The sequence below is a fragment of the Cynara cardunculus genome, assembly GCF_001531365.2.
Source record: "Cynara cardunculus var. scolymus isolate 2C chromosome LG 5, CcrdV1, whole genome shotgun sequence".
NCBI lineage: Eukaryota > Viridiplantae > Streptophyta > Magnoliopsida > Asterales > Asteraceae > Cynara > Cynara cardunculus.
The window spans coordinates 18758340-18771864 of NC_037532.1; the positions used below are offsets into that span (position 1 = coordinate 18758340).

A 13525-nucleotide genomic window follows, 5' to 3' on the forward strand; every position below is an offset into this window, starting at 1 on the left:
GGAAAACCGACCGATCAAAACGATTTTCACACGCTTTTGGTAGGTCAAATTTTCCAACTTTGTGTCCTCCTAATGGAGAAACTAAAAATCCAACTTCTGTCCATAAAACAATCTCTGCATCCACGTCCAACACCAAACAACTCTCAGCTCAGGCTTCCCACAGTGGGAAGATTGTGCCCACTCTCCAGCAAAAGAAGTCCAGCCAACCAACTCCAGATTTGTGAGATTTACCTTTTCCAGAAAGAATGAAAACTAAAAATGTGGACGAGCAATTTAAGAAGTTTTTGGACATCTTTAAGCAACTTCATATTAACATACCTTTGGTAGAGGCTCTCGAGCAAATGCCAAGTTATGTTAAATTTTTGAAAGACATTTTAAAAGTCTTATGTCATTGTCAGTTTTTAACGAACTCAAAATAGGAGAAGTCCGTCCCATTACTATGACCTTACAATTGACGGATAGGTCCATTGCTTATCCCAAGGGTTAGATAGAAGACATTTTGGTCCAAGTCGATAAATGTATCTTTTCGACCGATTTTCCATTGTTAGACTATGAAGCTCACAAAAATGTCACAATCATTTTAGGTCGACCATTTCTTGCAACCGAGAGAACATTAATCGATGTTCAAAAGCAGGAGTTAACTATGAGAGCGAGTAATCAGGAAGTGAAGTTCAACGTATTCAATTCCCTTAAGTTTCATGGAGAGATTGAGGACTGTTCAACTATTTGTGCTTTAGATGAAGATCTAGAGTTAACTTCGATTTATTGTTTCCACAATGGTGACACTTTAGGAATAGCCGAATAAATCATTGGGGAAAAAGTTGAATTGGAAGATTTAGTTGCATTTGAACAACTTGACTTTAAGGATAGACCTGTCCAAGGCCCATCCATAGTACAAGCCCTGGAATTAGAACTGAAGCTACTCTTTAGGCACCTTAAGTATGTCTATCTTATGGAGAAGGAAAAATTACTCGTAGTTATTTCTTCAAAATTAAGTATTGAGCAAGTATTGGACCATTGTTGACAATAGGGGTATTAGTCCGTCTATTTTTCAATATAAGATAATTTTGAAAGAAAATAGTGTTGGAAATGTGCAAACAAAGGATATTAAATCCTATCCTGAAGGAGGTTGTTAAGAAAGAAATTTTGAAGTGCTTAGATGAGGTATCATATACCCCATTTCTAGTAGTGGTTGGGTAAGTCTGATACAATGTGTACCAAAGAAAAGGTGGAACCACGGTTATCACCAATGAAAAAAAGGAGCTCATCTCTACTAGGACCATCAACGGATGGCGGATTTGCATGGATTATAGGCAATTAAATCTAGCTACTAAGAAAGACCATTTTACTCTTTATTGATTAAATGCTAGATAGATTGGCAGGAAAAGAATTTTGTTGCTTCTTGAACTGGAACTCAGGTTACAACCAAATTCACATTGCACCCAAAGATCAAGAGAAAACCACTTTCACTTGTCCTTTCGAAACTTTTGCCTTTCGGCGTATGCCATTTGGTATGTGTAATGCACTAAATACTTTCCAACATGATTGAATATACCATGGTAGTGTTCATGGATGATTTTTCAATTATTGGCACATCTTTTGAAAATTGTCTTGCCAATTTAAAGAAAAGTTTGCAAAGATGTGAGACCCATGACTTGAATTTAAATTGGGTAAAATGTCATTTTATGGTACAAGAAAGAATTGTTTTGGGTCACATGGTCTTTAAAAAAGGTTTAGAGGTTAATATATCAAAAATTGAAGTCATAATGCATCCGTCGTTTTTTAGGACATGCGGGTTTTTACCGTAGATTTATTAAGTATTTTTCAAAAATTGCAAAACTCTTATGTAATTTATTGCATGTTGATCAAACTTTTGAGTTTACTCTGAATGCAAAAAGGCTTTTGAAACTATCAAAACAACTTTTGTCTCGGCACCTATTGTCATCGCTATAGACTGGACCATACCTTTTGAGGTTATGTGTGACGCAAGTGACTGGGCCATAGGCGCTGGTTTTGGGAAAAAGATGAAACAAAATTTTCCACCCCATTTACTATGCAAGTAAAACTTTGGTGGAAGCCTAATTAAATTATACCACCAACGGAAAAAGAATTACTTGAGGTAGTATTTGCCTTCGATCGTTTTCTATCCTACTTGATTGGCACTAAAATCACCGTGCATACGGATCACTCTTCCATCAAATATCTCCTTAATAAATTTTATGCTCAACCAAGGATTATTAGATGGATTCTCCTTTTACAAGAATTCAATTTAGAGATTATTGATCGCAAGGGAAGTGACAATCAAGTAGCCGATCACCTCTCAAGAATTGAAGGTAAAGGTTCATATGAGGGAAATCATGAGATAAAAGAAATTTTTCCTAATGAGTATATTTTGGCAGTTCAACACGATTTTCAAAAAGAAATTATATGGTATGCTGATATTGCCAATTATCGTGCCTGTGGTTTTAAGCCATATCTTCAAGGACATCGTTTTAAAAAATTCGTTCACTATTGCAAATATTACTTGTGGGATGATCCATTTCTTTACAAAATGGGAGCATGCCAAGTTTTGCGAAAATGTGTTCCAAACTATGAAATTCCCTCTTTGTTAAAAGATTGTCATGCATTACCATATAGTGGCCACTTCGGTGGACAATGTACGGCCATAAAATTTTTACATGGTGGAATTTTTTCGCTAACCTTGTTTATGACGCTTTTGATTTTGTAATGAGGTGTGATCAATGTCAACGGATGGGAAACTTATTCCAACGAAATGAAATGCCACTGAACAACATTCTTGAAGTTGAACTTTTTGACGTTTGGGGCATCAATTTCATGGGGCCGTTTCTGATGTCTTTTAATAATCAAAATATTTTAGTTGCAGTAGATTACGTTTCAAAGTGGGTAGAGGCTAAGGCATGCTCGAAAAATGACGTTAAAACGGTAATTGACTTTTTGAATAAAAATATGTTTGTTCGTTTTGGAACTCCCCGAGCCTTGATAAACGATGAAGGGATGCATTTTATAAATAGAATGTTAACTACCGTTTTTCGCAAATACAACATCCAATATCAAGTTGCTACGGCTTACCATCCACAAACAAATGGTCTTCCAAACTTTCTAATCAAGAAATTAAAAACATTTTAGAGAAAGTCGTCAAATCTAATCGTAAGGGTTGGTCACTCAAGTTGGATGATGCTTTATGGATGTATCGAACTGCCTTTAAAACCCTTTTGGGAATGTCTCCGTATGAAATGGTTTTGGTAATTACAGAATTTAATTTGAACGAGAATTCTACGGAAGAGAAAAGAAAACTTCAACTCAATGAGTTGGAAGAATGGCGATATCATGCCTACGAAAATGCCAAGTTGTACAAAGAGTAAACAAAAGCATGGCATGATCGTATGATTAATCATCGCATTTTTTAAACTGGTCAAATGGTTCTTCTCTGTTCTAGACCAAGGCTTTTCCTTGGAAAGCTCAAATCAAGATGATTAGAACCATTCACCATTGTCAATGTGGAAAATTCGGAACAGTCGATCTTTTGAATCCCTAGGATAACAATGTTTTGAAAGTTAATGGACACAGGATCAAACATTTCTTTCCATAGGGAATGACTGATCCAACCCAGTAAATTTTTCAGCTTGCTTGTCATAATGTTTGTAAATATTTTTAGAATTTGTTGTTTTATGAACAAGTGGACTCGTAGTGGGAAGTTTGTCCTTACTGTCTTAGCTTATCAGTTTGAGCGGGAAAACTCAACTTCTTGGATTTTATTTTCTCCAGATTGTAAGAAATTGCAGAAAAAGGTGATTTTTGCAGAGCTCTAAAGGAAAATCTACTTGTTTTGATTTTCTGCCAAAAGGAGTTGATGGGTTTTAACCAACATGCATTACATAACCTCTTTGTACTTTTTATTTTAAAATCATGTTAACCGGTTTTAAGGGAGGTTTTTAAGTAAGTTTTTTTTTCAAAAAAGTAGTTGCCTTTTCAACTTTCCTTGTCAAAAATTTTAAAAAGCAAAAAACCCATTCATCTTCCTGGTAAAGCATTGATCTCCATGGAAAAATCCAAGTAACAAGTTCAAAACCCTAACACTTCTCGTTATTCAAATTATCGCCGGACTACCGTCGCCACCATTGGTGAATCCCTAGACACCGACTATCGTCCTTTGGCCGGCGATCACTCCCTCTTGTCGACTGTAGCTGATTCGACCCTCTTATCATCGACGACAGTTGGTTCCTCAACCGCAAGTGTCTTTGCTTCTCCCCAAGTCCCATCATCAGCCACCAATGCTCTGTCATAGCCGCTCCATCGCTGACCACCCGACCTCCAGCACCGTCGACCACCACCATTCTCACTTATGATGAGGGTCACGCCATCCTCACTCGGATACTGATTTCTACTCTTAAAACCTCCACAACCTTTCTCAACACCACCATTACAACCCAAAATCCCCTCTACTTAGTCCTGACTACACCCTCCCTAACCCTTTGTTGTGCCACCACCGAAACACACATCGATCCCTCTACCCGCCGGTGACCCAACACCCCTTTCGCTTTGCCTTCCCTTACCATTTCATCCACTCATAATGTCACCAATACCCTTTCCCTTTTTGACATCAACCAAATGGGTGACTATGAAGATAATGTGTTGGAGGACATCCTGTTTAATTTTGAAGGTTCTCAACCGGTTAGCAAGGAGGGTATGTTTCCCTTAAAATCTCTGACACAAGCGGATGACGTTCAGAAGTTGAAAACCACCCGTGAAGCAACTTCCATAATGGGCAGGAGACGAACTCAGTCGTCCAACATTGGTTCGGCTAACCACCCGCTCACAACAGCAGAAGTCCAAGGGGAAGCAAAAGGTTTCGGAAACGATTGACAATGATTTTGAGACGAAATTAGAGGATATCACAGCCTCTTACCACCACGCAAACGAACCACATCCTGGAGTAGGAGAGGGAGTGGAGGTCTAAAAGTCAGTAAAAGAGAACACTGTAAAGCTAAAATTATTTTGATTGATGAACGGTTTGAACATGTCAAGAATAATCTCTTTTTGGTAGAACGAGCTTTCGAGCCAAAGTTAGCCGAAAAGTGTATGTGTGTTAAAAATCATTTGCTTGCCCACCATTGGGAGCATATGGTCTCTATTCCACGTAAGATCAATGAGACTTTATTTAAGGAATTTTATGCAACCATAGGGACTTCCAAGAATGACATAGTTATTATTCGTGGAGAGAGAGTTGACTGGACCACCTCAAAACTCAATTTGGTGCTTGGACTCGCTGCTCCCTTTATATGTTCTTATTAACAGTTTTTGGATGGTGGTGTTGTTGTACCTGAAACCGATGTAGCCAATATACTCACTCTACCAAGTCACGATTGGTCTATGATAATCAGTTCAAGATCATCATGACGGGCCATTTGACTTTAGAAAAGACCCTTTGGTTCCAGTTGGTGCGACACAACATCATGCCTTCGATGCATGATCGCATGTTGTCTCATACCAAGTGTATGCTCGTTTATCGAATCATCAAGGAACTTTCGATCGATGTGGGGACAATCACTTACTTGACTATTCTAACCGCCATGGTTCGTGCTAGTTCTCGTTTGATTTTTCCAGGTCTGGTTAAGAAGTTGCTCATGGCTGCCAAGGTGCCCGCTTCCGAGCATGACATCATCTCTTTCAATCACTCTTTGCTTAATCAAGGCACGGTCAACGGAATGCATAAACCCATACCCGATATTGATGAGTTGGTTGACGATGCTACCGGCCGCAGACCACACCAGGTCCTACAGTGAACAGTTTCTGCATACCCAATGACCCCCCAATTCCCATGACCATACCAACTATTGTCGTTCCTTCGGCCACATACCAGATTCCACCTATTCTGCCTTCGGCTACTAGTTACGGTTCCAAAGTATGGCTCTCTATGATGGTTGGTCAATGGGAGGAGTGCAACCAGAAGCTAGGAGCTATCGTTGCATCTATACAACAAATGAACGTCATATCACCAGGGTTGAGGACCGAGTTGCTGGTTTGGCTGCTTGTTTGAAAAAATTTTGGACCTATACTCGTGACATGAATATGGTGGTTGACAAATTTTTGTTTGCAAAAACTGTAATGGTGGCTACTGCTATTCCGCGTTTTTCTGGCGGCCTATGTCCCCCTCAAGTTCGACTTCCTAAAATTCAACGTACCACCATTTCTGATTCTTCAGATCAACCTTAGGCCAGTCACGGTGATGCGGGTAAAAAGGATTAAGTCATCCTAGGTGTTTCCTCGTCATATTTTAAAACTTTATTGTTGTCTAAATCTTTTGGGTACATGTTACATTTTCCAACCTCGTCTTTTTTGTTGATATGGCGAGGTTGCTGAAATCTAATCTTTTATGTTGTTTTATTTGGGCATTGATCTTTATTTGGTTTCATTAGCTTGTCTCTTATTTTCAGGTATGACTACCTAGACGGATTCTTATGGGTTTGCAACAACTAAAAGAACGTAGGCCTTCTTTCATTTTTTTGGCCAAAACACTTACCTTAGTTACCTAATCACTCACTTAAGCCCGCTTCTCCAATGCGGACGTTGCTCGGTCCAAGTTTGGGGGAGTATTTGCATTGAGTGAAGTTTAAAATATATATATATATATATATATTATCTTCAAAAAAAATTGGAAGACTCAAATAAAGCAACATGTTTTAACCCAAAGATCCCTAATAAAATATCAAATTTTGGGTTTTAAGGAGTGTCAAATATACAACAAAAGTTATATGAAGTGGGATCGTTCAAACCATTTTTTTATTTTAGATAAGCTTGGGGGAATTTTTTAGCCACATATACTAACCCATTAAGCCCTACTGATTAATTTGTGCCACAAAGATCAAAAAAGGAAGTCATACATCATCTAAGTTTGACGAAATTTAAACGTCCCTCCGTAAGTTTTGTGCTCTTTCTCGTTCTTTTTGTTGTTTATTCCTTTCATTTTCTTACTTGAGGAAAAGTAATACCTCAAGTTTGGGGGTATGATAACTCTCCTTTTTTAGAGTAATTTTTTATTTATTACTCCCGTTTTTACGTCTTTTAAACACCCAGTTTTTCTTGGTTTCCCCCGTTTATTCCAATTTTTTTAAAAAGATGATGAAACATAAAGGATGAGAATTTATTCCAAAAACCATCACTTTGAAACTACGCCTACAAATCTACAATGTCACCACAGTGGGAATATTATGAATTTAGGGATAAAGATCAACCTTTTTGGAGGGAGTTTTCTTGAAGACTTTTCTAAAAGTTGTCTACAATTGGAGCCATGTTGAAAATTTGTGTTTTGGATAAAAGAGGGAGGTGGATTGACTCTTTAACAACAAGACATTAAAGGACTCATTTCCTATGGGTAAAAGATGGTCATCCTTATCCTTTTTCCCCTGTATAAAGGAGCCTTGAGTTCATTTGAAGGGCATCCCATTTAAGCTAAAGTCTCTCCACATCTACTTTTAAGCTTTAAGTCTTAGAATTTAATTTTCTTGTATTAAGTTTCTTAGTTGTAATCTTCTGCCCACAGCTTCACCGCTGTGGCGATAGACTCTTGTTCTATTTTAATGAAATTTTAATGCAAGTTTTATTTCTTATCTTCTATTATGCTTTTCATGTCTATTATGAGCTAATTACTTCTATGGGTGTGGGTGTGGGTGTGGGTGTGGGTGTGGGTGTGGGTGTGGGTTAACTTAGGATTTATAAGTAACATTTGGGTGTTTTCATTCTTTACCACTTCACAAACTTTATCAGTTAAGTCAGGACTAAAACTCAACGAGGATAAGTCGGTCACTTTGAAGTGTTAATATTAAATCTTTAACCCAGAGATGAGCAAATTTGAAATATGGCTTAAGTGATGCATAAAGATTTGAGAAGGTTTTTGATAATTACGTGGAGATACGAATTTTGTATGTATTTAGCTAAGGTTCAAATATTGGAGATTTGTATTACAAAGATATTTGAGTATGAATTTTCAATTTAATATTTCTTTTTCTATTTAGCTAAATCAGCAAGCTTTGAAGTGGTGGAAGTGGGAACTTTGTAGGCACTGTCTACAAAACATCACTTTCGAGAGATTGCAATTTTTATAAACCTCTCATAAATTTCTGACCGTTGTATTGTTGTTTTTGTCTTGAGGAATACCTACATCCATGCACATCTTTTTTATTTATAAGTTTATTTCGTCTTTTAAAGTTTTTCACCAAAAAAATCCAACTTTTAATCACAAACCGAAACATGCTCAAGAAGTTTATGAAATTCTCCGATTCTCAGTAGTTCAATCCTTGTGGAAACGATCTCGGTACTTTATCACTCTATTACTTGCAAGTGATCATAGTGTCGATGTGCACTTGCACCGCCACTGTGGGGACTTTGTGCCCACTGTGTGAACACGAACAATTCCAAGCTACCAATCTATATGGCTTATTTGCACAACTCTTTTAGGTTGTTTACTTGCAGCTTATTCACACAACGCACAACTTAATAGCACAAATGGGCATGGTGTGTTGTCCACATTCAGCAAAAATATGACACTCCTACCCATGATTTTTAATAAACCCTCTTGGACATAAAACACGCCTCCTCCATGCAAACACACCTCCTTACATTAGAAAACCTAGTCGTTGTATACCTGTGAGAAGCCCCTGCACCATCGACCTCCTTTCTAGCAACCAACAACCATTCTGTTTTGCGACCGTCGAGTAAGAAGTTGTGAACGACGACCTCCCTTTCCAATAGCCGATTCTTCTTCTATGAGGTGTATTGATTTGTACCAGATACATAGAGAGAAAAAAGAATGAGTGGCTCATAGTGAAGCAACTCGTAAGATCCATGGAGGTACTGAGATTATCGAGGTTTCCTGATGATACCCGTAAGATCCATGTGAGAAATTGAAGGGAGCAAAAAGAATGTGCAGAGGGATAAATTGATGAGCAAAAATGAGGTTTTTTTTTTGTTGCCAAATACGAAGTTTAAACAGGGCCTATTCAGATTCTTGACACATTGATGCCTCTTTACTTGAACACTCAAATATTGAGGGAAGCAAAAGGAGAATGGAGCTCTATATATGAAGATGGTGTCGTGTAATTCAAACTGTTGGTTCTTAGATTCTTAAATTATAATCTTGACCTCTTCTTTCTTTGAACTTTGAGTTGGATTTTGAATGGAAGAAACCCTAATCACCATTGTCCTTAGGATAGTTGGTGGTCTTTAGGTGCAAATGGATGTGAGTACACAGGTGCAAATGATTTTGAAGCTACTATGAAACTACGGGAAATTGTGTAAATTGACATATCTTTTAAGTTGATTAATTCTTCAATTTCCAGAACTTTGTTCAAACTATCATATTAGGAGTTTAAAAATCATTTTTGTTATTCAGACTGTCAATTCAAAGAAAAAGTAAACATCTTTAGTTTTATCTAGGCACACAAATTTATCTAGACAAATAGATTTATTTATATAAGACTTAAAAGAAAAGTTGGTAAACAATCCTTAACCGTTACTATAATTAGTGAAGTCTAAATGTAATTAGATGTAGACCTAAGGGACCAAAATTGTATATTACTCTAAATAAAAAGATGAAACTTCTTAAGTTGTTGATGGCAAGAAGAGGGGGCATGGCATACTTTTTCATATATGCGAGGGTCAATCAAATAAATAATTTCATAAGGGTATGCGTAGGTAGGTCCCCAACCCACGTACCTGACAACTGGTTCATACTATAAAAGCCACCACTAACAACTTGCCACGTCTCCTACACCTACACTTAAAACCCTCCCCCAGTGCATGTAACAATACCGGCCCCTGACTGATATTTCTTTTTCAGTTGGCAAACAAAGGCTTTGACAGCTTCTTTCTTTATTCCAGTTGCATTGCATGTATATTTATGATGGAAAGATATGAGATACTGAAAGACATTGGATCTGGCAACTTTGGAGTCGCTAAACTTGTTAAAGACAAATCTTCTGGTGACCTTTTTGCAGTCAAGTATATTGATAGAGGCCAGAAGGTTCTGTTTTTTGTATTCTTTATACTCAAATCTGTATCTTTCTTCTGATTATTGGGTTCAATTGATTTTGGTTGTGTTTTTCAACAGATTGATGAGCATGTAGAAAGGGAGATTTTGAACCACAGATCACTTAAGCACCCTAATATCATCAGATTCAAAGAGGTATACTTTACTTTTTCCAATCATCATTTCAAGAAATTCGTTTACTTTCGAGCTTAGTTCCTCAAAATTCTAGTTTTTGTTGGTGGGTTTTCTTCTTTTTCCCAAGAATAACTCTGAAAGATCAAGAAACCCCCAACTGGGCTTGTGGGTTTTGGTGCAATTTTGACTGTGAAATTGAAAAATTCAAGAAGTATATGGTCATCTGTGATCAAGAACCCTAATGGATTTCGTGGTTTGACTTTTGATATCCAAAATGTCAAAAAAGGTTGACTTTTTTGAAACAGAGCGAGTCTGTTGATGATTAATTGATGTTGTACAGGTGTTGTTAACGGAGACCCATCTTGCCATAGTGATGGAGTATGCCGCAGGTGGAGAGCTTTTCGAGAGAATTTGCACCGCTGGTAGATTTAGTGAAGATGAGGTACCAACCAAATCACCTTCAACTTTTTAGAATTGAGTTTGTTTCTGATGTTTTCTTGCTCCGATAAACTTTTTAGGCAAGATTTTACTTCCGGCAACTCATATCAGGAGTCAGTTACTGCCATTCCATGGTAATTTTATGTCTATATCCATCTCTCTCTCTATATATATACATATTGGAAAGGTTCAAATAAAAATAGGAAAAAAGTCTCTGGCCTACTAATAAATGATTTATATGTGAATCAGATGAACTTGAAAAAACTTTCATGTAAAGTTGCATATGTATACCTGCCTTTTTATCTATTATTCACATGTGAATATAAATAAGTGAACCTATGGTTCCTTTTACCAGTGATTCACATATCAGTCTTTTATTCGTATGTTATCAACCTTTTTGTCTTTAGTATTTGAACTCAACTTAAGCAAGATTCTGAGATATGTGGAACCCATTACTGTACTAAAAAGAAAACCAAGAAAATGGGTTCCAATATATATTGACGATGAAAGGTTTAAGTTTTGTAGATATGGGTATTCTAATAGATAAAAATTTGATGATTTTATATGCAGCAAATATGCCATAGAGATCTGAAGCTGGAGAACACACTTTTAGATGAAAGCTCTACGACCCGCCTCAAAATCTGCGATTTCGGATATTCTAAGTCATCGGTTTTGCATTCGCAGCCCAAATCAACAGTCGGGACACCTGCGTATATCGCCCCAGAAGTCTTGTCGAAAAAAGAGTACGACGGTAAGGTGAGGTTCGAAAAGCTTTGTGTTTTTTGCTTTTCTTTGACATTATCTTGTTAGTTTGGTGAGTTATTTATAAACATTTGTATGTATAGATTGCAGATGTTTGGTCTTGTGGGGTTACATTGTATGTGATGCTGGTTGGTGCTTATCCTTTTGAAGATCCTGATGATCCAAGAAACTTTCGGAAAACACTCGCGGTGAGTACTTATATCTATCGATTTAAATACATATTCGAATAATGTGCTTTGAGAGTGTATTGTATCTTATTAGAGTCTCACATCGGCTAGACTGATCTTTTTCTCAAAAATATACGTTGGAACCTTCCTTCTCTGCTAAAAACTCTTTCGAAGAACAGTTTAATGGATTCGACATATTATCACATAAGTGTTAGAGATATGTATTTCATTTTGTTCGAAGCATACATCAGCTAGATCTGAATCATTTTTTACTCGATATATATTCAAAACTCTCTAATCTGCTAAAATAACTTTGTTGGAGAGTAAACTAATAGGGTTCCATGTTTTGGTGGTTGTTACAGCGGATTCTTAGCGTTCAATACTCGATCCCAGACTACGTTCGAGTGTCCATGGACTGCAAACACCTTTTATCTCGGATATTCGTGGATAACCCTGAAAAGGTACACAAGATTTAAATTCTATTTCTTTAGTTGGGCTTGTTCAAACCGTTGAAACGTGGATGTTTGCAGAGAATAACGATCCTCGAGATAAAAAAGCATCCATGGTTTGTGAAGAACATGACGATTGACGTGATGGAGGACGAGGAATCAGGTGCAGAAGTCGAGAAGGCGGATACGCCGTCGCAAAGTACCGAAGAAGTGATAGCAATCATACAAGAGGCAAGAAAAAGTCCAATGGGTAGCAAAGAAGAGGGGGAATTTGTTGGCATGGATCTTGAGGATGAAATTGATAGTGATGATGAGTTTGAAGATGATGTAGATACAAGTGGAGATTTTGTTTGTGCACTCTAAGCATTGGTTCAAAAGTTTGAGGGGTTTTTTAAGATGTAAAAATATCAAACATAGAATAATATTCAACTTTTTTTATAAGATTTAGTTGTTATGATAGCATTTTATTATTGAGTATTGAATTATGAGCAAATTGCATGAAATTAAAGCGTATTTTAGTATGATTTTTATTGCGTAAATTTTGATGTCTCAAAATGTCACATCTCAAAAATTTAAGGGTATTTGATTTTAGCATGATCGTCTTAATGAGCTTATGACTTAATTCATTAAGCGTGTAAGATATATAGATGTTTTTGGAATATAAAAATCAAAAATTACCTCCTCTTTAGCTATTGAGTCATATTCATTTTGATTAATCCTTTATTTTTTTATGTGATTCAATTTTTCTATAGTTGTTTTTTGATATTATATTCATATTTATCAAATCTGATTTAAATTTTGTTTACAAAAATTAAATTTAATAATTTTTTGTTGATACTTTATAAGAGAAGAAAGACTTGTTGTTATTAAGAGAATGGAGGTTATTTATATATACATTTACAATTCATTAAGAGAAAAACAAATCAATCTAATTAAAACTAATTAATGAAAAAATATTCACAAGAATAATTCTAAATAAAAGAAATATTACAATAATAATACAGATGATCAAAATCAAGGATTGTTATCCTTGATTGAAACATGAATCATGGTAGAGATTTTATCTTTATCACGCCCCCTCAAGATGGACGTCCTTTGGGAAAGTCCAATCTTGGTTAGTAGTGTATAGAAGCAAGATTTGGGTAATGGTTTGGTGAGGACATCTGCTAACTGATCATCGCCGGGAATATGTTGAACTATAATTGTGTTGAGTTGTACCTGTTCACGAACAAAGTGAAAGGTCAATGCGAGGTGTTTCAAGCGGGAGTGAAAAACAGGATTGGCGAAGTAATGTGTGGCACCAAGATTGTCACAATAGATACAAAGCTCATGTATTGGTGTAATTCCAAGCTTAGTAAGCAAAGAACATAGCCAAAGTACTTCAATTGTTGTGTCAACAATTGCTCGAAATTCCTACTTGGTGGATGAACGGGCCAAGGCCCGTTGCTTCTTGGAGCTCCATGAAATTGGATTACGACCAAGATAGACTAAGTAACCAGTGGTAGAAATGTAGTTATCCATATCCCGAG

At 36.7% G+C, this 13525-nt stretch overlaps 1 protein-coding gene across 1 annotated transcript; it reads left to right on the forward strand.

Annotated features, from left to right (window-relative positions):
• Positions 1-9841: 9841 nt before the first annotated feature.
• On the forward strand, positions 9842-12478 carry LOC112512104 (serine/threonine-protein kinase SAPK2-like). The gene is made up of 8 exons (XM_025117910.1): positions 9842-10039; positions 10127-10201; positions 10521-10622; positions 10699-10752; positions 11189-11374; positions 11464-11568; positions 11910-12008; positions 12078-12478. The coding sequence occupies exons 1-8, from the start codon at positions 9917-9919 to the stop codon at positions 12357-12359; spliced, it is 1026 nt and encodes a 341-aa protein (XP_024973678.1). The 5' UTR covers positions 9842-9916; the 3' UTR covers positions 12360-12478.
• Positions 12479-13525: the final 1047 nt, after the last annotated feature.